General features: G+C 32.4%; 1 protein-coding gene across 2 annotated transcripts; it reads right to left on the reverse strand.

The window, feature by feature from the left end:
• Window positions 1-3,406: 3,406 nt before the first annotated feature.
• On the reverse strand, window positions 3,407-12,828 carry LOC111718439 (uncharacterized). 2 transcript variants are annotated; one of them, XM_023494031.1, is made up of 12 exons: window positions 12,739-12,828; window positions 11,634-11,741; window positions 10,776-10,835; window positions 9,887-10,016; window positions 9,119-9,189; window positions 8,208-8,315; window positions 7,336-7,424; window positions 6,882-6,916; window positions 5,646-5,751; window positions 5,171-5,236; window positions 4,592-4,687; window positions 3,407-3,633 (listed from the first exon to the last, which is right to left on the reverse strand). In XM_023494031.1, the coding sequence occupies exons 2-12, from the start codon at window positions 11,699-11,701 to the stop codon at window positions 3,536-3,538; spliced, it is 927 nt and encodes a 308-aa protein (XP_023349799.1). In that variant the 5' UTR covers window positions 11,702-11,741; window positions 12,739-12,828; the 3' UTR covers window positions 3,407-3,535. The 2 variants fall into 2 exon arrangements, with proteins under 2 accessions (XP_023349799.1, XP_023349798.1); XM_023494030.1 differs by having other exon boundaries at window positions 4,592-4,696.
• Between the last annotated feature and the right edge of the window lie 10,299 nt (window positions 12,829-23,127).

Genomic DNA, 23,127 nt, shown 5'->3' on the forward strand with positions numbered 1-23,127 from the left:
ACTCTTACTCTCTCCACCTCTCTCTGGCGTCCTTCTTTCTCATTTCATGTTTAAAGGGAGTGACCGGCAATGTATGGTGAATAGTTGAACTGAGAATGTAGTATTGTGGAGAAATTTTTTTAGGTTTTATTTGATACTTTTAAAACGTTTTAATGAAGTATAACTACTGAGTTTGAGCGCGCGCAAATTTGACGTTAAAATTCATCCATTTGGGTGGTTACGTTTTGAGAATCGATTTTTTTTAATTATGAAATAACGACGAAGAAAATGTATAAAAAATTCTACAGTAAAATAATTAGATGTTTAGGAACATATTTCTCAATAGAAATTTGTCAATAAATCAATGTTAGAATCAACTATTTCTTATTCTTTACGAATTTGTTCTTAGATTTCTACGAATTCTTCAAATGATGTCTTTAAAAAATTTACAGAAAATCTACAGTGAACAATGAGAAACTAATAACTGAATAAGAAAAAGAGTTAATTTTTATTTTCTCAACATGTTCCTAAACAACCAATTAGTTTACTGTCGAATTTTTGTTACATTTTTTGTCGTCGTTATTTCATAATTTAAAAAATCGATTCTCATTATGTAACTACCCAAATGGGTGATTTTGAAAGTCGACTTTGCGCTCAAACTAATGAATTTCAAATCATTGAAACGTTATATATGTCTCAAATTAATCTTTAAAAATTTCTCCCCAATACTGCATTCACAGCTCAACTATCATACATTGCCGGTCACTCCCTTTAATACTTTATTTTCTTCTCCTCCTCACACCCCTTTTTCTTTCTTCCTCCCTCCTCCCCATCTACCTCCTATTCGTAGATCTGTGTTCTCTGTACTCTGAATGGCATACGGAGCAGATGGTTGAAACTGGTCTTGGAGCAGATGATCCCCCCCCCTCTCTCCCCAACACTAGCATTCAAACGGAGTGGGGGGGGGTGTAGTGGAGGGAGGAGGGGGAATTCACAGCTTTAAGGGGAATAGGAGCGGTTTAGTTATTTTATTTAGAAAAGCTGGGGATTGAAGTGGAATTAAGTGCAGTCCTTAAATAAACGAGTTGAAATATTTACTAGTTTAAACTGGTTTAAACTGGATTTTTTTTTTTACAAAATATCAACAGTTTCAGAATTAATATAACTATTAATTACTACTTAACTGGGAGATTAAGGGAGGATAATTAAATTGAGTGGAAAACCACTTAGCCGAGGGCCTCCAAGACCTTTTGGGGTTCTAAACCTCACGAGCGTAGAATTAATAAAAATCAATAATTAATAAAAATCTGAAAATATCAACTTAACGTTTTCAATTAAATTAAAAATATTAACTATCTAAACATTTTACTATTCATAATCAAAAATATTTTGACATGTGTTAATTGGTTAATTGTATTAAAATATCATCATTTTTCTTTCTTGCAATTTATCATCTATTTATAGAACGTAATTTGCAGAATGCAGCACTTTTATAATTAAAAAATGATATTTTCTCAATTGTTGCTATGAAGATTTAAAGAGTGCATTTCTTTCATATACAGTACCCCTTTAAATATACAGTCCCTTTAAATATACAGTCCCTTTAAATATACAGTCCCTTTAAATATACAGTCCCCTTAAATATACAGTCCCTTTAAATATACAGTACCTTTAAAAATACAGTCCCTTTAAATATACAGTACCCCTTTAAATATACAGTCCCTTTAAATATACAGTCCCTTTAAATATACAGTCCCTTTAAATATACAGTCCCTTTAAATATACAGTCCCTTTAAATATACAGTACCTTTAAATATACAGTCCCTTTAAATATACAGTACCTTTAAATATACAGTCCCTTTAAATATACAGTCCCTTTAAATATACAGTCCCTTTAAATATACATTCCCTTTAAATATACAGTCCCTTTAATATACATTCCCTTTAAATATACATTCCCTTTAAATATACAGTCCCTTTAATATACAGTCCCTTTAAATATACAGTCCCTTTAATATACATTCCCTTTAATATACAGTCCCTTAAATATGCAGTCCCTTTAAATATACAGTCCCTTTAAATATACAGTCCCTTTAAATGTACAGTCCCTTTAATATACAGTCCCTTTAATATACATTCCCTTTAATATACAGTCCCTTGAATATGCAGTCCCTTTAAATATACAGTCCCTTTAATATACATTCCCTTTAATATACAGTCCCTTAAATATACATTCCCTTTAAATATACATTCCCTTTAAATATACAGTCCCTTTAATATACAGTCCCTTTAAATATACAGTCCCTTTAAATATACAGTCCCTTTAAATGTTTTTACTTTCCATATATACAGGTGTGCATGAGAAAATAAATAAAAATCATTGTGACCGTTATTTTCAACTGCCATAATCTACCCTGACTCATACATTTTATACAAAATTCAATATTCATAGTTCATATAATTTTTAGATTTCTCTGAAGATTACACTTGCTTTAATAAAAAATCCGGCTTACAGTGATAACCAGAAAACTGTGGAATAGGAAGACGACATTTGTGCAATACTGAAGGGCATGATGTTGTTACAAAGCAAATACCCTTACCAGTAAGTTATTAAATCACTAATTAAGTGAAATGGGTCTCCTTACACTGAACAATTGCTGTGCCTCATGTTCATTGGACTATTTAAAGTCATATCTTGAGTTTAAAAGTCGTCTTTCTATTCCAGAGTTTTCTGGTTATCACTTTATTTGAAGTGCCGGACTGACTTTAAAGCTTCTAGAGCCAGCTGTACAGTACAGTATGACTATGTCCCCTTCAAGAGAGATTAATGTGGCATGTGACTGTTCATTTAGTCAAAAATCAGTCAAAAAATGTTTGAGATAAATAAAATTTGATTTATCTCTTTGTTCTTTGTAGATCGTAAATAGATCAATTTCAACATTATATCATTTTTTTTTTTACTTTTTGTAAACTCTTTATGTTTTTCAATCTCCCTTTTTTTTGATTTGTTTTGTTTCATTTTGAATGATGTATCTATAAAGATATTTTTACCTCTTCATGAAAACTTTAAATATTTTTGTTTCAGGGAGTGACTGGCTGGAGTGTACTTTGATTCTCCCTTAAACATAAAATATTTTTCACTTCTTTTCAATTGTTTTTAGCCAATCAGAAGCGAGCAGTAAAAAATCAAAGAGAGGCGATAGTGATACAAATCCAAATTGTTTTTAAATTCTGCGTCTTCACTTTAATATCCCATTTTGCCGTTCACTCCCTTTACAGACTGAAAAATTAAAACACAAAAATAAAACATGAATTAATGATCCATGAATAAACTGTTACAGGAATTTGGATTTTAAAAAGTCTAAATATTCAAACTCTTTTTTTGCAAAGTAGTTTGATCAAATTCACATTTGCAATATAAAAAATGTTAACTATTAAACTATATTTTGTACAATTTTTTCAGTTTTGGTTGATTCTTTTATATGGCTTTACATTCAAAGTACAATCTACTTTGCAGTACGTTGCATTTTGAAATAGTCTATACTTTTTGTTTGCATCAGTTTACTCCAGTTAATTCCATTTCAGGAGTTTTCTGTAGATTTACAGGTTTAAGCTCATTAACCTTATCTTCAAGCAACACCATATTCTCCGGTTCTACAATAGTAAAACAATTTAAAATATTTAAATTCATTTGGTTGCAAAACAGTATATTTAAAATCTGGGTTCTCATGTCTGTATTAAACGTATGCCTTGACTATATCTGAGTTCTCATGTATAAAAACGTTACACCTAAAGTATATCCGTGGGTTCTCCTGTATCAAATGTATATCCAGAGTATATCTGTATTCTCCTGTATTAAATCTATATATACCTAGAGTATTTCTGGGTTCTCCTGAATTAAATGTTTACCTAGAGTAAACCTGGGTTCTCCTGTATTAAATGTATACCTAGAGTAAACCTGGGCTCTCCTGAATTAAATGTATATCTAGAGTAAACCTGGGTTCTCCTGAATTAAATGTATGCCTAGAGTAAACCTGGGTTCTCCTGTATTAAATGATCTGGGGTCTCCTGTATTAAATGTATGCCTAGAGTATATCTGGGGTCTCCTGCATTAAATGTATGCCTAGAGTATATCTGGGGTCTCCTGTATTATATGTATACCTAGAGTTTATCTGGGTTCTCCTGTATCAAACAGTTTATTCGGGTTTATCTTGTATTAAATGTATACCTAGAGTAAACCTGGGTTCTTCTGTATTAAATGTATACCTAGATTATATCTGGTCTCTCCTGTATTAAATGTATCCCCTAGAGTATTTCTGGGTTCTCCTGTATTAAACGTATACCTCTAGAGTTTATTTGGGTTAATCTTGTATTAAATGTATATCTAGAGTATATTTGGGTTCTCCTGTATTAAACGTATATCTAGAGTTTATCTGGGCTCTCCTGTATTACATGTATACCTAGAGTATTTCTGGGTTCATTCTGTATTAAACTATATCTAGAGTATATCTAGGTTCTCCTGTATTAAACATCTACCTAGAGTATATCAGGGTTCTCCTTTATTAAATATATAAGTAGAGTATATCTGGGTTCTCCTGTATTGAATATATACCTGGAGTATCCGAGTTCTCCGCTTCTTTATCTAGGTTCGACCTAATGAGTTGTGAGACGTGGTTGCGTGATTTTCTGTACATGAGTGAAACCCCAACTATTCCAACTTATACCAATTCAGTTCATATTGGACAGAAAATATTGTTGAGAAGGATTAATGTTAAGAAGGTAGGGTTATATATTTACATCTATAACTAGTTAGGGAACCCAGCATTGCCTGTAAACTTTATAAATAAAATTCAAGCACCTCAACAGAGATTACTGCTTTATACATATTGTTTATTTGTTGTTATAAACTATCCAGGAACCCCTTATGCCTCAAATTTAGTTTGGTTAACTTGGAAAACAACGAAAATGTCTTGTAATAAATATCCCCGAGTACTATATCAGGGAAACCTGATACCTTATCTATATTCCTTCTAATAACTATTATCCTCATTTTATGCATATCTCGTGACCAAATAAAAGATTTACATTATCGTTCATGAATCTTGTAAATATATATATATATATATATGTACTAGTTGGGTGCCCGCTGGGAACACGTTTTTTCATAAATATGATTTTTAGTGAACTGAACCTAGAAGCACCACCACTAGAACACTCAGGGTTACCACTATACCAGAGGAAGCAGAGAGAGGAGGACCTTAGAAATAGTTTTTATTGAAGGTACTTTAGGGGTATTTCATTAAAAAGAGTCCCTCAATACCTATACCCTTTAAACCTATAACTTAATATTAATGTAGGATTCGTCTTTGTTATAGCATGAAGAGGGGTTCATTCTGACAGTTCTTTAATCATTTCTTTATCATAAATCACTTTATAGGGATCTGCAATTAAAAATATTCAATTCTAGACGAGAAAAATGATAGATTTATTATGTATTCTTCAAAGTTTTAAAGACACCATTGTGAAAAGGATTTAAAGGCACCATTGTGAAAAGGATTTGCCATTTTTAATTGAACGTCACTGGATATTGCGCATAAACGTTCTTAAATATACGGCATTGTTAGCAATTTTTATTGTTTTTACCCTCATTATCTTGCTAATTATACCTGGGAGACATTGGCAGGTGTAAACTCCGTCATATGAGAACCCTGTATTACATTCCTTCCACTCCTCTGGTCTACATCTACAGAGGCATCTCTCCCCGTCCCAGATCTATAGGGTTAATAGTTTATTTATCTAGGTATCCCAGATCTATAGGGTTAATAGTCTATTTATCTGGGTATACCAGATCTATAGAGTTAATAGTCTATTTATCTAGGTATCCCAGATCTATAGGGTTAATAGTTTATTTATCTAGGTATCCCAGATCTATAGGATTAATAGTTTATTTATCTAGGTATCCCAGATCTACAGGGTTAACCTATATAATAAATTTTAAATTATAATATAATTTGTAGGTAAATGAAAGCTATAGCTGGCCAAAAAGCTGGAACAAATTGGCTGATTTTTTAAAAGTAACAAAGGCCTAAAAAGATTCCACGGGCAACGCCGGATACTTCAGCTAGTACTTTATATATCCAGGTATCCCAGGTCTATGGGGTTAACAGTCTATATATTCAGGTATCCCAATCCGATGGGGTTAATAGTTTATATATCCAGGTATCCTAGACCCATAGGGTCAATAGTTTATATAATAAATAGTATCCCAGATCTATAGGGTTAATAATTCATATATCCAGGTATCCCAGATCTATAAGTTTAACAGTTTATGGAATTGAGATTTTATATATACTGGCTTTATACAGAAATANGCTCCTCACCCAATCCTCATCCTCATTCTGCTCATAAACTTCTATCCTTCCTTCCATCCTTCCATCTTACATTCTTCTTATTCCCTCTGTTCTTCAAATTCTGGCCCCCTGCCTTCTCTCTTTATTATCTCATCCTTCTATCCTTCAGTCCTTTCTGCAGTATGTTTGTTTACTTAAAATTAACGAATCTGATAATTTCCAAAAAAAGGACCGCCCTGACCATTCCTTTACCCATGCTTGATGTGGCGTGATTATCATATTCTATATAACCTGACCTGGAATAGAGGATGTACATCATGGGAGTAAGGAATAGAAGGGAGATATAACTGACGCGGTTCGCCCTACCATATGATTATATATGCTTTGTATTCCTTACTCCCTGGTGTACATAGACCGGGGGGGGGGGGGGGCTAATTCTTGAGTTCACGTATTAATTCTGAGCAACGAATTTTTGTAATACTAATGTGGTAATCAGGGTTAATACTTTTATTTAAACAATAAAAAATATTATTTTCTCTAGTTTTTATTTACCTTGTTATACTGCACTAAACACTGTCCCATAGCTCCTGAATTTAACAAATAAAAACATAAGGATCCCTACTGCACATAGATTCAGCCTGCTTATAAATAGTCTCATCAATTTTTAAGACAGGATGGGCTTTGAAGTGTCGCAATGCCTTGGGCTTAGATTTTACCGCTCTAACTTTATAATGCTTTACTGTAGCCCTTTACATGTACATTTTAGCACTGTAAAGCACTTGTTCTTAGCTTTGGTTTATAAGAAGTAATTTGCAAAATTTTCATCGATTTTTGATTGAGAGCGTGAGACCTATCACAGTGAGACCTTTAAATCACGTGTATACTGCTGCAATTGGTATATTCTCGCCGATTTTGCGGGAGATCTTGCAAACTTTTAATCTCTATGAATTTGGCTCTACTCTAGGGATATACAAATCTTTTGAAATAAAATTCCTGATGCTCTAACCTGCATCTTTACATCTGCAAGAACAGGACTTCTCATTAAATTCTTGGTTTCCATGACATGTTTCTTTTCTACAACCACAGTTACAAGATCTAGAGAATATTAGTAAAAGTAAAAGTAAAAAATTATTTATTTATGAAATGTAACAAAACATACAAAATTAAGTGTTTCAGGAGAAAATATTTAAAAAACCTCTAAAAGTAGAGGTTGTGGCAATATTTCCCCCCAATTCTAAAAAATATTAAAAAAGAAATAAAAGGAAAAGGAAAGGAAAGGATAAGGAAAGTTACATATTTATTGTTTACACTTTATTTAATATAAATTGGTGGTGGATTGTTAGTATTTTTCGACGATGAACTAACAACTTATAGAAAAAAAAATTATAGATTTATTTGTAAAGTTAAAAAAAGTAAAAAAAGCTTTATGGAGTGTGAAAGAGATATAGGTTCTATGAAAAACGGGCATTATTGTGATAAAATTATACTATTTGAAAGTCTTGAATTGAATACATCTGGTTAAACAGACTTTGTCATTTTTATTTTAAGCGACACGCCAATGAAAATATTTGTCTGAGCATAAATGAAGTAAATATTTTTGTTTTTAAATCTTAAAATTTATCATTGTCAATTGAGACTTGCGGATGTAAGCAGAAGAAATAAAAAAGGAAAACTGACGCATCTAACTCTTTTCAAAATATCTTCTTACTGCAGAGCAGATAAAGGTTTCAAGTGTGTCTTTGTGAAGCGAACATCTTTTATAAGTAAAAAGACTAAAATATTTTAATTTAATTAAATCTACGCATTCAATTATCTTGAAGCAAGATTTCTATGACTCATCTAGCTCTGTACATCTAACAAACTATGACCTAAACTTACAGATGAATTTCAACCTTGACGGTCGTACAGATCTCCTCTGTGGTCTGACCGGAAACACGCTCAATTATAACTGGAATCTCACGCTGAGAAGTCTCATTGGCTGCGCACCTAAAAATAAAACGTGTTGTTCTAGGGAATCATGGGATTTAAAGGATTTTTACTTTTCTTTAATTAAGGATTCATTATCTTCTTTAGGTATGAATGATTTATTTCATGGCTTTGATCAAGGAGTTGAAATCTAAACAAAATTCGTAATATTTTTGGTTAATTTGTAAAGGAAAAAATGAGAGACCACATTTTGGAAATTGCAGGACTAAGGCAAGTTTGTGATTATTGTTTCATGAAAATTTCTTGAATTAGGTTACCAAATTAAATGCCACAAACTATTTCTAAAGTGAAAAACGACTTTCAAGTCTACAATCAATTAATAAACTACCCCGCTTTATTTAGAACAGAATTTCTGGCACCTGTGGTAAAGTAAAAAGTTGACCTGCTATCTGTGGTAAAGTTGACCTGCTACCTGTGGTAAAGTTGACCTAATAACTGTGGTAAAGTTGACCTAATAACTGAGGTAAAGTTGACCTGCTACCTGTGGTAAATTTGACCTGCTACCTGTGGTAAAGTTGACCTGCTACCCGTGTTAGAGATGACCTGATACCTGTGGAAAAGTAGACCTGCTACCTGTGGTAAAGTTGACCTGCTACCTGTGTTAGAGATGACCTGATACCTGTGGAAAAGTAGACCTGCTACCTGTGGTAAAGTTGACCTGCTACCCGTGTTAGAGATGACCTGATACCTGTGGTAAAGTAGACCTGCTACCTGTGGTAAAGTTGATCTAATACCTGTGGTAAAGTTGACCTGCTACCTGTGGTAAAGTTGACCTGCTACCTGTGGCAAAGATGACCTGCTACCTGTGGTAAAGTTGACCCTCCTGGTGACAGGTTCCAGCGCATCTAGGAACCTCCACTAGACTCGGAATAAACTAAAAAAGTTGAATGATCGTATTTATATCTTCTATATATATAAAATGTAATCTCTCTTTGTCTTTTTGTTTGTTTGTTTGTCCAATCATAACTCAGGAACCCCTAACCAATTTGCCTCAAATTTTGATTGGGGGACTCGAAGACCAACGGGAATGTTCTTAGTTTGGTTTTGAGATTCTAAGTTGAGTAGGTCGATTTTTATAGCAAAATTTAGTTTCCAGGTAAAATCGTTCAAGTGCGGGTAAACGGCGTGAATAACTTTTAGTAACTGAGCAGCGCTGGGTTCCCAAGCTAGTCTAAATATAAAATAAGTATTCAAATCATGTTTTAATACTTATTTTCTTATATTGGCTCCTGATCTCTACGAGGTTTTGAGAGAGCACTCTTACTCGTTTCAGTCTACATCAACGATGTACCTGGATAGTATCCTTGTTTAAACTAAACCTGGATAGTATTCTGGTTAGAACTGTACCTGGATAGTATCCTGTTTAGAAATGTACCTGGATAGTATCCTTGTTATAACTGTACCTGTATAGTATCCTGGTTAAAACTGTACCTGGATAGTATCCTGGTTAGAAATGTATCTGGATATTATACTGGTTAGAACTGTATCTGTATAGTATCGTGGTTAGAACTGTACCTGGATAGCATCCTGGTTAGAACTGTACCTGGATAGTATCCTGGTTAGAACTGTACCTGGATAGTATCTGGATCTGGAGGGAATGGAACCCGAACCAGGATATTACGGGGTGTACATTCAGGAAGAGAATTCCAAACCTTCTCCTTCTCAGTATCCGTACATACTTCGTCCTGTCCGATCTCAGACCTAAAAAGGGATTGTAAAAAAACGTAAAAAAAACATTCTGGAGCTAAGTGATGCTGCCGGAAAAGCGTAACTAAATACGCGAAAAACACTGTATTTAAAATCAAAAACTCTTACAGGGGCTGCAGGGTGCACTTAATAATTACACATTACAATGACATAAATAGATATTAAAAATATTAAGTTATCCCTAAAAAAATTTCAATTCCGAGTAGAGCAAATAAAACAACAGAACTGTAAAAATTGAGTTTGATATTATATTTGTCATCTCTCTATTTTTAACTGAATATGTTGATATAGAGTCTTTGTGTTTCAGCACGTTTTTGGATAGTACAAACTTTAGAAATACTAGATATGTTATAAAAGAAGATAAATTAAACAATTTTATACAAAATGAATACAAATTAAGCTGAACATTATTTTCATTATTTTGTATTATAAAATATCTTAAATTGAGGAATAATAAGAATAATTTCATGAGATTATAGGCCTAATATCATAATTACATTATTAAATCCATGTTTTACCTATCCAAAACATAATTTGATGTGTGTAACCAATTATACTCAGTATCGTTAAACTTACCAAGTATCTGGAAGAATATTTAAAGTCTGATGATCTATGAATAACCATGACTAACTCACCAAGTATCTGGAAGAATATTTAAAGTCTGATGATCTATGAATAACCATGATAAACTCACCAAGTATCTGGAAGAATATTAAAAGTCTGATGATCTATGAATAACCATGATAAACTCACCAAGTATCTGGCAGAATATTAAAAGCTCCATCAACGGATCCTATTCCTTCTCTTTCCCATCTAAAATCAAAAATTTATTTTTGAATAAAAATAGACATGAACAAAACTAACTTGTTGTCTCTTTTCTTAATTATGATATTTACAGAAATCTTTGTAATTTTCACTTAAGTACCACTTCTCCCCCCTCCTCCTCCACACGTTTTACAGATGTAATAGGTTGGGTGATCATTATATAATATTTAACTCCTGATCAAAAGGTAACTTAGAGCGGTAAAATCAAAGCCCAAGGCGTTGCGACACTTGAAAGTCGACCCTGTTTTAAAATTTTTAATAAGCAGACTGAATTTATGTGTGTGTGTTACATCAAAAGTAGAGGAGCTACGAGGTCACAAAGTCGTATCTCCTTCTGTTTATAGTGTAGTGTCAAATTTGTCGAGGGGTGAGGGGCAATTTACTCCCTCCTCTTAGCTTAGTTCCTGAATCGACACCCCAGGATCCGGGAGATTAAATATAAATCTCCCTTTGAGAGTTTTTAATCTTGTTTTCTGACGTAGAAGTTTAATTAGACATTTCAACATATTGTTATTTAAAAAGAATAAAAACAGATGAACCCAGGAATATTAAATCAAAATCAAAACTGACACTTTTCAACGAGGATAATTCGTCCCTAAAAATTAATGAAAAAAGGATTTAAATCGGTGTAGTCATCTCTGATCGAAGTCTCATCCTTTGTTGAAAACATGTTCTGCAGTTTAAATGATATTTGTTTGATTTAGTTGTTAAGTTGCACGAATAGAAAGATTCAGATAAAATGAAGACTTTTTCACATATCGTCCTTGTAGTCCAGCCTTTATTTACCTGTGTGAAGGATATAGAAGGAGAAGAGCGTATGTGGAGATTGCTAGAACAGTCATACTCATCAGCATGGAGATACTGCTCACCTAGCTCGAGGTTAGGTCTCTAGAGCTGAAATAAAATTTATATTAAGAACTTTTGTTTGAGATAGTGCTAAGCTACTTAGCTTAAATCGATATCGAAACTTTTAAATTCACTGGATTTTGAAAGTTAAAAACCTGTACGTAAACCCCACAGGGTTATCCTGACAGGAAAAGACTGTAATGAAGACCTGAAACTCTTCAAATAAGACAATTTCAAGGTTAGATTAAGTCTTCTGGCTCAAATATAGTCTTATTTAATGATTTGTCAAAGAAAAAAAAAGTTTAAAGTTGTAGGGACTCCCGAATATAAGGAAAAATACAGTATTAACTCCGTACAGTCGTCTCTGAAGTCTCATCCTTTATAGGTAACCCTGCATATTATGTTCTGAATTTGAATAATAAGAGGAATTATATATATATACATAGAGGTCTGCGTGGGAACGTATAATTCCAGTTCTAAAAGTAAAAATGTCTAAAAAGGTGATCGGCAAAGAGGTGACCGGTAAAGAGGTGACCGGTAAAGAGGTGTGTTTTTATGTGAAAATTATGTACTACTGTCGTCATCGTGTTTATTTATACAATGAAGACAACTTTCGATTTAAATTTTGATTTCTAGAAATCCTTCAAACAGCATGGATACACATATAAGCATGGAAACGGTCGAACACTTTTTGAGAAAATGTTCGGATTTTCAGATTTTTTTGAACCCAGGCTTGAGCCCTTTAACCTTGCGTTCGGTTCATCCCGCAGCACTACGTTCACACAAAGTTCAGCGCTTGCCTGCTGAACTTTTTGTGTGAACGTCCAGATTTAGGTCAGACATCTTGGAGTAATTTGGCGCCAGTCCCAACAGTTCCAACCGTCACACCCAGTAAGAAGTTGTAAATTTATATGTTATCGTGTAATTTAAAATAATCTTTTAAGAAATTAAAAATAAAATAGAAAAATCGTCTTAATTGTATTGTTATAAACGCTGACCACTTTATCCAAATAATTAACGAGTTTTTGTAATGCTTCAGACCTACCTTTGTGAATTGAGAACTTAGGATTAAAAACTCTCATCTATCGATCTCCCTCACACATGTATTTAACTTTAATTCTCCGCATTCACATCTGAAAAAGAAAGGAACTGAAAAACTTACCCCAGACTCTTATTTTTGAATCCTTATCTTTTTACCTCTTCATACCTGTGGTCATGCACAAAAAACCTGATCACATTTTGGAAATGCCAGGACTAGGGGTATTATGAGATTACTAATTCAAGAATATAACTTTTAAAATTTTTTTTGATGAATCCTGCAACTGAATTAGAGACGACCTTTAAGTTGTATCCTGTATTTTTTTAGTTGGACATCCGGATTTGAATTGTTCGATAATTAATAACTTTATGTGATAACTACCACTTACCAGTAGTGTTCTAAACTTTTGATAAAACTTTCAATAAATGAAAACTGTCTTAAGTTAATGTTTGCTTTTATTAAACTTTATATCGTTTTTATCATTTAAAAAAATGAAAACGATCGTTATAACACGATCGTTTTTAGATCGTTTTTGGGTCGTTTTTAGATCGTCTTTGGGTCGTTTTTTGTTAGTTTTTTACTTTTATTTCCTGTCAGGGTCAAAATTTGGCAAGATGTAAGAAAAGTTTACAATTTGCATAAAATAAATAATTTTGAAAACATTTGTTATTCTTACACAAATGTGGATCATGAATGAAAATGAAGGCAAGAAACGAACGAACGTAATGAACATCTTACTGATAATAATCACTACTTATGATAATTCATTAAACTTAATCTGTCCAATGGCGTAGTTGGAAATATTTAAAAGTAGGATGTATACGTTTTTCTAATTTGACTGGAAAACTGTGATTGTTTTGCACTTTTTAACTAAACTGTAATATATGTTTACGTTAAATTCAGATATAAACTTGTCTGATAGTCATCGAGCCTTTGCTTTTAGCCAATACTTTTACATAATAAATGTAAATTTAAAAAAACTGTATATCTAGCTTTCTGTGCGGGGTCTTATCAAATTAGACCTTTTGGCCCCAATTTTTTTTTTCTTAAAAATAAACTTGATAAAACTTGGGAATCTGCAGTTGTCTTGTCCTTTAAAATGTTAATCTGTGAATTCCAGCAGATAAAACTATTCTGGTAGATAAAATTATTCTGGTAGATAAAACTATTCTGGTAGATAAAACTATTCTGGTAGATAAAACTATTCTGGTAGATAAAATTATTGTCGAAGTTTGAAATATCAAAGGTCGTCATCATCAGATTGCAAGGATATTTGGATTATGAAATTAGAGTATGAGGTGCAATAATCAGTTCCATTCCATTAAATATGCATAGTGTGGGGACTACCTAATAGTGTAGGGACTACCTGATAGTGTGGGGACTTCCTAATAGTGTGAGAACTACCTAATAGTGTGGGGACTACCTAATAGTGTGGGGACTACCTAATAGTGTAGGGACTAACTAATAGTGTAGGGACTACCTAATAGTGGGGGGACTACCTAATAGTGTGAGAACTACCTAATAGTGTGGGGACTACCTAATAGTGTGGGGACTACCTAATAGTGTGGGGACTACCTAGTAGTGTGGGAATACCTAATAGTGTGGGGACTACCTAATAGTGTAGGGACTACCTAATAGTGTGGGGACTACCTAATAGTGTGGGGACTACCTAATAGTGTGGGGACTACCTAATAGTGCGGGGACTACCTAATAGTGTGGGGACTACCTGATAGTGTGGGGACTGCCTAATAGTGTGGGGACTAACTAATAGTGTGGGGACTAGCTAATAGTGTGGGAATACCTAATAGTGTGGGGACTACCTGATAGTGTGGGGACTGCCTAATAGTGTAGGGACTAACTAATAGGGTGGGGACTACCTAATAGTGTGGGGACTACCTAATAGTGCAGGGACTGCCTAATAGTGTTGGGACTAACTAATAGTGTGGGGACTACCTAATAGTGTAGGGACTACCTAATAGTGTGGGGACTACCTAATAGTGTAGGGACTACCTAATAGTGTGGGGACTACCTGATAGTGTGGAGACTGCCTAATAGTGTGGGGAATGCCTAATAGTGTGGGGACTACCTAATAGTGTTGGGACTACCTGATAGTGTGGGGACTGCCTAATAGTGTGGGACTGCCTAATAGTGTGGGGACTACCTAATAGTGTGGGGACTACCTAATAGTGTAGGGACTACCTAATAGTGTGAGAACTACCTAATAGTGTGGGGAATACCTAATAGTGTGGGGACTACCTAATAGTGGGGGGACTACCTGATAGTGTGGGGACTGCCTAATAGTGTGGGGACTGCCTAATAGTGTGGGAACTACCTAATAGTGTGGGGACTACCTAATAGTGTAGAGACTACCTAATAGTGTGGGGAATACCTAATAGTGTGGGGACTACCTAAAAGTGTGGGGACTACCTAATAGTGTAGGGACTACCTAATAGTGTGGGGACTGCTTACTAGTGTGGGGACTACCTAATAGTGTAGGGACTACCTAATAGTGTGGGGACTACCTAATAGTGTAGGGACTACCTAATAGAGAGGGGACTACCTAATAGTGTGGGGACTGCCTAATTCAAATATTTTTTCCTCTCCTTAACATCATTTATCTTATTTAAATTATTAAAAACTATTAATGAATAATGATAAAATAAGGAAATTGATACCTTATACAAACTGAAAGATAATTTCTAAAACTCTGAAAGAAAATCATGAAAATGATTAAATTTAATGAAATTGACTTTTTAAATCATCCTAATTCCTAGATTTTATGATTTAGGCGCGCAATCCCACCAGTTAAACAATAGAGATATCAACGTTTTGATTTTTCTAGATTTTATTTTTCGTTACGATAGTGTTCATCAAAAGTATTAATGTTTGAAACGTTACGTTGCACATTATGAATTTTTATGGCATAGAGTAACGTTACGTAATGAATTTTCTGCACTTGAATATCTCATACAACGTTAAGCTTTAGTAAATGTTAGTGAAAAAACAGTAAGCTCCGTTACGCTTTTGCATTTCCCGTTTTAAAAAACCTTTCCAACGTTGCGTTAAAGCTTATGTAATATAACCACAATTTTTTAACGTTCCACTTTCGTGCAAGGTAAATATTTTCAAAGACCTTACGTTACACTTTCACTTGGTTTAAGATCTAAAAGATGACAAACGTTTTGCTTTAATAAAACGTCATTGAGGCATAGTTCTGTACGTTACAATGCATTTCAGTGCAAAGAATTTTTTTTGTTAGCATTACGTTTTATCTTAACTTTTCCAAAATAAACTCTATTAATTACGTTTAGAAATTTTACCAAAATGCACCTTACTTTACTATTTATCGAAACGTTATTGTGAAAAAAATTTTGTTACACTTTTTTACAACTGACAATCAAAACTGTTTATTCGTTTCGTTTTTAAGAAAGATTTGAAAAAATGTTCTATACGTTGCGTTGTATTAAAATGTTCAAGCCTTAAAGTTTCTAACGTTACACTTTATTTAAATAATATTGTTTGTAAATGAAAGCATTTCAAGATTTTTTCCGTGATAATTACATTTTTTTACTGACCCTGTATGTTGCTGTTGTATTATTAACCTTTTTATAGAATGTGTTAGAGAATATGCATTATGCAATATAAAAATGCTATAATATTATTATTTTTAACGATTTTTAAAATTTGTAAATGAAAGTTTTTAGCATTAGACTTTCAACTCAAAGTGTGTCTTTAAGGGACTAGAGACGTAATTTCAAGTGACCTTCCATTTATGGAGTGGCATGTTCAGTAAGGGTGATCAATATTGGAATAGAGCCAACCGCCCACCGGAAGTCATTGCGTTTTCACCGGAAGGCCACAAAAAAAATTTATTTTTTATTTTCATGTTATACATCATTTTCTTGGAAATTCAATGCTAAATTCAAACCTGAAAAGCATTTAAAAAAATTGAAAATATAGTGAGTCAGAGCTAAAAACTCATCATTAAAAGATTAAAAAGTTTAAAAACCGGAATTTAGTACCGTTATTTGGCCATAACTTCTTTAGATTTTAATATATTTAAAAATGGGTTTCAAATCTAAATTCAGCATGAAATTTCCAAGAAAATGATGTATCATATTTATTTTTTGAAATATTTTTTTAGGCCTTACGGCGATTTCTCCAATATTAAATTGTCAATTCGCAACCCAATGGACGATTTTGAAATTTTTTTTTATTACAATATTTATATTAATTTAAAACACAGCGACCTCAGGTGGGTGGCTGGCTGCAAGTTCTAAAAAAAGTCACAAATCAATCTTCCTTAACATCCAGCATACATTTACTAGATAGGAAAACACTCCTAATTTTCAAATCATCAATCAGATAAAGGTATACATGTTATCATTGTATTTGGCGAGCTTAAAAAATGGACATGTTTTGGGACACTACATAAAATGAGTTAAAATTCGGCTAGGCAAACCACTTTTGTGTATGTGGAACAGTATTTCTAAATTATTTTAGATTAGTTTAGGGTTATTTTTTTCTTTTTTTACGCAATGCAGACTGACCCTTTTCTTCTATCTAACAGAATTCATAGTTTAAAATATGTAAGGTCTACAACATTGGGTAGCAAAGATATAGGGATTAGAAATATAAGTTTGTGAACAACTCTATTCCTTTAGACATTCTTATCTAACAGAAGTCATACCTCGAAATATCAAAAGTCTACAACACCAAAGATGTAGAGGTTAGAAAATTATAATTTGTGGCGAATTTTTAGTTTTTATAGTGTTTTTTATGTTACTTTTAAAGTGAGTAAAAAAGCGGCATTAGCTTTAGTTTACAAACCACAATGAAAATGTTTTCAGAGTTCAAGTTTGGGGTTAAAAAATATCAAATATAGTAAAACAAGTGCTAAATTTTTTTTTAACACAAACAACGTGAAATAAAATTATTTAACATTTTTTTCTTTTTAAAAAAAATCGATTAAAAAATCATTTTTTTTTCTATTCTAAAGTTTCATAAAAATCTATTGATGAATAAAACATAACACGCATTTTCCATTTGATAAAATATTGTTGCATTTTAGTAAGTATCTACATTTCTATAAAATTGTTCAACCTAAAACATGAACCATGCCAACTGAAGTTATGATTTCAAGTAGTCAAATAAACATAAAACCCAGCAATTGCGTTTGTTCACAGACCCGTACCACTTAATGAGTTGATTTTTTTGCAATTAGTAAATCATTTGCTTTATAACAGAAAATGCGTATGTAAAACTTCTAATGTCGTCTTCCTTTTCCAGAGTTTTTGTGGGTTTCATCAAACAATGGCAAATGTCCAAGAAACATTTATAAGATTTGAATTTTCACTAATATCATGTTACAAAAAAACTCGTTTACACTTTAGAAAGGAAGAAAGGTTTTTTACTCAAATTTACTAATCCCTATACCTTTCCAACCCGATGGTTTAAACCTTGTATATTTCAATATTAATGGTCTACGACATCGGGTTGCAAAGATATACTAAATGAAAATTAGAGTTTTTGGCATAAACTCATTTTCTTTAAATTTGAAATGAAAAACCATAAGTCTTTGCTCTTATAATCATCAGTCGAACCTCTTACATTGATATATTAGAGACGTTTTGAAATGTTTGATTGACAGAATTATTGTTACACTTTTGAAATTAAAACTCAGCCCTAATAGTCTAACGTTTTATGAACAACATTTTCATCAGACATATATCTAACATTAGACTAATCAATTTAGTATTCAGAGAAAAGTTATGAAACGTTTTGATTTACAGAATTACTTTTTTTTAATGTTATTCGTTACATTATTGAAATTTTACTCTGTAAAAAAACTTTCGTTTCCTGATTATTAAAATAATAACCCATTTCTGCAACGTTGAATTGTTCATTATACAATAAGGGAAAAAGTTTCAAAACGTTTTCATAAACAGTAATGCATTTTTCAGTTATACAACGTTACACTTTTTTAAGTTGAATTTTGAAATAGAAATCCTTTCGTTACGATATTCAATCAAATCACAATTAATTTTTCAAACGATAGACTTTCAAGCTCCCCTTGGAAACAAAACATTCCTTTACGTTATGGTCAAGTTGTAGATATTAGAAACATAACGTTACATTTTCACAAAACGCTAACGTTGGGGGCATGTTCCTCTAACGTTAACGTTTAACGTTAACGTTAGGTATGAGCTCCTATAACGTTAACATTTAACGTTCACGTTATATAGAATATATCCAAACGTTACACATTATTGTAACGTAACGTACAAAAACGTACATTTTACGTTACGTTACACTATCGTTGACATCTCTATTTAACATTTTATTTTTCCTTAACCACCAAATTTTATCCTCAGAGTAAGTAATTAAAGAGACTGTATGCGTAATTTCAAGTGCTCCGATACACAACGATACCCTTGGAACCTTTATCTGATCAATAATGTGAAAATTTTTTTCGATTTATTAGGTTTAAAAGTATTTATTTATTTATGCTATCCTGCAGTAGAAAAGCACGTCCTTTTTGTAGAGAAACCACAATTGAAAATTATCAGTTTTTAATATTATAAACATTGATATCTAACTTTAATGGACAAAACTTATTTTCTACTCTAACAAATATTGAATTTGATTCCTAAAATCATTGATTAAAAATTATGAATCACAGAATCACTTGATGCGGTTCAATATAATGTTTTAATATAAAAAAAATAAGAAACCTCTATTTGTAACAATAGAAAAATAATATGATAAGTGTATTCAACCTTGTCTTATTGTTCAAATTTTAATAAAAACAAACTAAAATAGATTTTTTATCTATATCCCGGGCCTTGATATTACACAGAACTGATGAACGCCTAGCCTACAGTTCTTGATGAGAGATAAGAGTTTAGTTTAGTCATTTTATTGAGATATTTGTTTCAATTAAACTACCTGTGTTCTTACATTCCACAATACTCTTATCATTCATTCGTTTTTATAGGAAAATTGTGGAGGAAGTATATATTTGGGAAAATTTTTAAATGGTTCTATTTTTATTAGAATTTTGTTTTGTTACCTCAAAAGTGGTGATATTAGTGCATATTCATTCCACTAAAGGAGATATTAAAGCATATTCTTTCCACTAGAGGAGATATTAGTGCATATTATTTCCACTAGAGGAGATATTAGTGCATATTCTTTCCACTAGAGGAGATATTAGTGCATATTCTTTCCACTAGAAGTGATATTAGTGCATATTCTTTCTTTCTAGAGGAGATATTTGTGCACATTCTTTCCATTAGAGGAGATATTAGTGCATGTTCTTTCCACTAGTGGTGATATTAAAGCATATTCTTTCCACTAGAAGTGATATTAGTGCATATTCTCTCCACTAGAGTAGATATTTGTGCATATTCTTTCCACTAGAGGAGACATTAGTGCATATTCTTTCCACTAGAGGAGATATTTGTGCATATTCTTTCCACTAAAGTTGATATTTGTACATATTCCTTCCACTTCCTATACCCCCCCCACTCCCTAACCTCTTTTATGGTGCAAAAAAACTTTTTATTTGTTTTAAATTCCACATAAATTACTTGTTAAATACAATTTTTATTTGTGAATTGTTCCAGGGAACAATACTCTGTAAATTGTTGAAGTACGTGAGGAAGGGGGGGGGGGGGAACTGAAAGGTGAGGCTCCAATGGTCATAGTTTTTAATCAAACATTTTCCGTTTTACTAAAATGAATGGAAAAAATGTGATTTTAATTATTGTTGAAAGAAATCGCACATTTCTAATTGAAATAGCTTTTATGATTGAAAAACAATGTTTGTTGATTTTTCATTATAAAGTAAAATATTTGTTTGTTTTCTTCTTTGATTCATAAATGTGATTATGAATTTCGAATATTCCTTTATTTTTGGTTAATTTGTATGAATAAATAAATCAGTTAATCATTATTAATCATTTTTGTTCACGGTTCAGAAGAATCTTCAGATTTGGTCGCTAAAGCGTAAATTTTGGTGAAAACACGCATTATTAGAAAAAAATAATTAAAATTCAAAGGTTTTTAATATTTTCTTAATTAAATGAAAAGTTTTCCTATTTATTGCTAAATTGTTAAGGTATCAAAATAACCTTCATCCCTTGAAGGGTGTAAAAAAAATTTAACACGTTTTTCTCTCAAAGGTTTGATTATCATCTAATATCTAATTAAATCTATATATAAATTTGACTTGTCTGTCTGTTTGTTTGTATCCAATAAACGTCAAAACGGCTGAACCGATCGGGCCCAAATTTTTTTGTGGGACATCACGTGACCACAGGGAAGGTTTATGAATGATAACTTGATTAGTCAATGCTCACCCTGAACTAAGGTTTCTGTGTGTTCTAAATGAATCTGCAGTAATCTGACCGAAGATAAAGTACCGTTTAGTGGAGAGTGAGCTTTTAAATTAGGCATTGACATTTTTGCGTGGAGTGTCATCTGAAATGACGCTTTCAGTCCCTTTAATCCTTCCCTGCCACCTATTTAGTACATATCCATGTGTGCTGATTATCACGATATAATCATGTCACTGCTCACAATACTGAAAACCTTTGATATCTTATTTAGATAGGAGCACGCAACATCTAGATATTGGAACCGGAGACAGATACATTTCAAACCCGAGACAGAATTGAATGAATTTGAGCTATATCACTGAACTAACTACCCGCCGGTTCAAATCTTAAATCACCGATTCAAACTTGAAAATTTATGAGGTTTGAATCGGTGATTTAGGATTTAAACAGTTCATCGACCATGTCAATTCATTCAATTCGGTCTCGGACCCCAATCCCATCAATTTAAAAGCTGAAACGATTTGTCTTGAGACTAAACTAAAATTAGCATTATGCTTCTATATATATATATATATATATATATATACTTTGCATGTCTGTCTGTGTGTTTATTTGTATCCGATAAACGTCAAAACGGCTGAACCGATCGGGCCCAAATTTCAAAATTTGTGTTTCAAAGTTATTTATTTTTGTAAAATTTTAAAAATGCGCGATAAAATATAATGAAATCCGCTTTATTTTTTATACTGTAAGAAAGAGAAGATAAAGATAAAGCCAGATAAAGCCACAGTTAAAAGTTGAAAAAGAAAATGGGCGCGAAGCGCCCTAGAAGCCTAGTATTGAATATTGGGACTAAACTAAAAACCATTCGTGTCAGAGTTTTACGTCAAAAATGTACTATCAATAGATTAACGAATATTTGTTTATTTTCCAAAAGCTCTCATTCAAACAGGATTTTTTCAATTACTTCTGTGAAATTGAAATTAGAAACAAGCATATTAGTTTTAAAATGCTTTTGTAATACAAGAATGAGTGGGTGAGGTAAATACAAAGCTCAAGGCTTTGCGACACTATTTAGTCGATGTGGCATCAAAATATTTTCTATAAATATATCTGTGCTCTTATTAAACCTCTAAATAATATTTTTTGAATAAATCCTCTTAAAGAATTTCCAACAGTATTCTCATAAAAAGTATATTTCTGCAAACATGTTCTCTAGCTTAGTATCAGAATACAGGGCGTAGTACAAACATGTTCTCTAGCTTAATACCAGAATACAGGGCGTAGTATAAACATGTTCTCTAACTTAGTACCAGAATACAGGGCGTAGTACAAGCATGTTCTCTAGCTTAATACCAGAATACAGGGCGTAGTACAAGAATGTTCTCTAGCTTAATACCAGAATACAGGGCGTAGTACAAACATGTTCTCCAACTTGGTACCAGAATACAGGGCGTAGTACAAACATGTTCTCTAGCTTAGTACCAGAATACAGGGCGTAGTACAAACATGTTATGATAGAAAAATGTTTCCGGCCTTAACACATTTGTCGTATAATAGATGAGATATACAAGTTTTATTTTTAAACTAAAAGATGTTTTTTAACTTACAAGATTTTAAAGTTTTTTAAACAAAAAGTTTGTTTTAAACTAATAGTTTTTTTAGCTTAAAGTTTTTTATCTTAGAGTTGTTTTTTAAATTAAACGTTTTTTTAAAACTAAAAGTTGATTTGTTTTACTTGTTTCTCTGTAAACGCCACTTGCAGATTAGTAGAGAAGAGACAGAAAAGAACATTGTCAAGATAGAAAAACGAAGATATCTTTCTTATTGTTACTCAGATGAAGGTTTAAATGGTACTTTAATGAATCGGACATGGAGGATTCCTTGAAATTGCGTTACACTCCAGCTGTTAGCATAAAATTGGGCGCAAGTAAAACCGTTATTTACTTATATAGATGATACATTTTTTTCAATCCACCGTTTTATCAATAGACTTAGATACTATGATACTTGAATTTTATCTTATATTTATTCAAAAATGTCAAGTTATATG

The sequence above is a fragment of the Eurytemora carolleeae genome, unplaced genomic scaffold, assembly GCF_000591075.1.
Source record: "Eurytemora carolleeae unplaced genomic scaffold, Eaff_2.0 scaffold176, whole genome shotgun sequence".
Taxonomy (NCBI): Eukaryota; Metazoa; Arthropoda; class Copepoda; order Calanoida; family Temoridae; genus Eurytemora; species Eurytemora carolleeae.

What these genes read in the sequence shown, in the direction of transcription:
- LOC111718439 (XM_023494030.1), bottom strand. Translation starts at nt 11,701, where the DNA reads ATGCTGATGAGTATGACTGTTCTAGCAATCTCCACATACGCTCTTCTC. An exon ending in TTGCAGATGTAAAGATGCAG is followed by an intron (nt 6,917 to 7,335) that starts GTTAGAGCATCA and finishes TGTTAAATTCAG; the next exon opens with GAGCTATGGGACAGTGTTTA. An exon ending in CACCTGCCAATGTCTCCCAG is followed by an intron (nt 5,237 to 5,645) that starts GTATAATTAGCA and finishes ACTATTTCTAAG; the next exon opens with GTCCTCCTCTCTCTGCTTCC.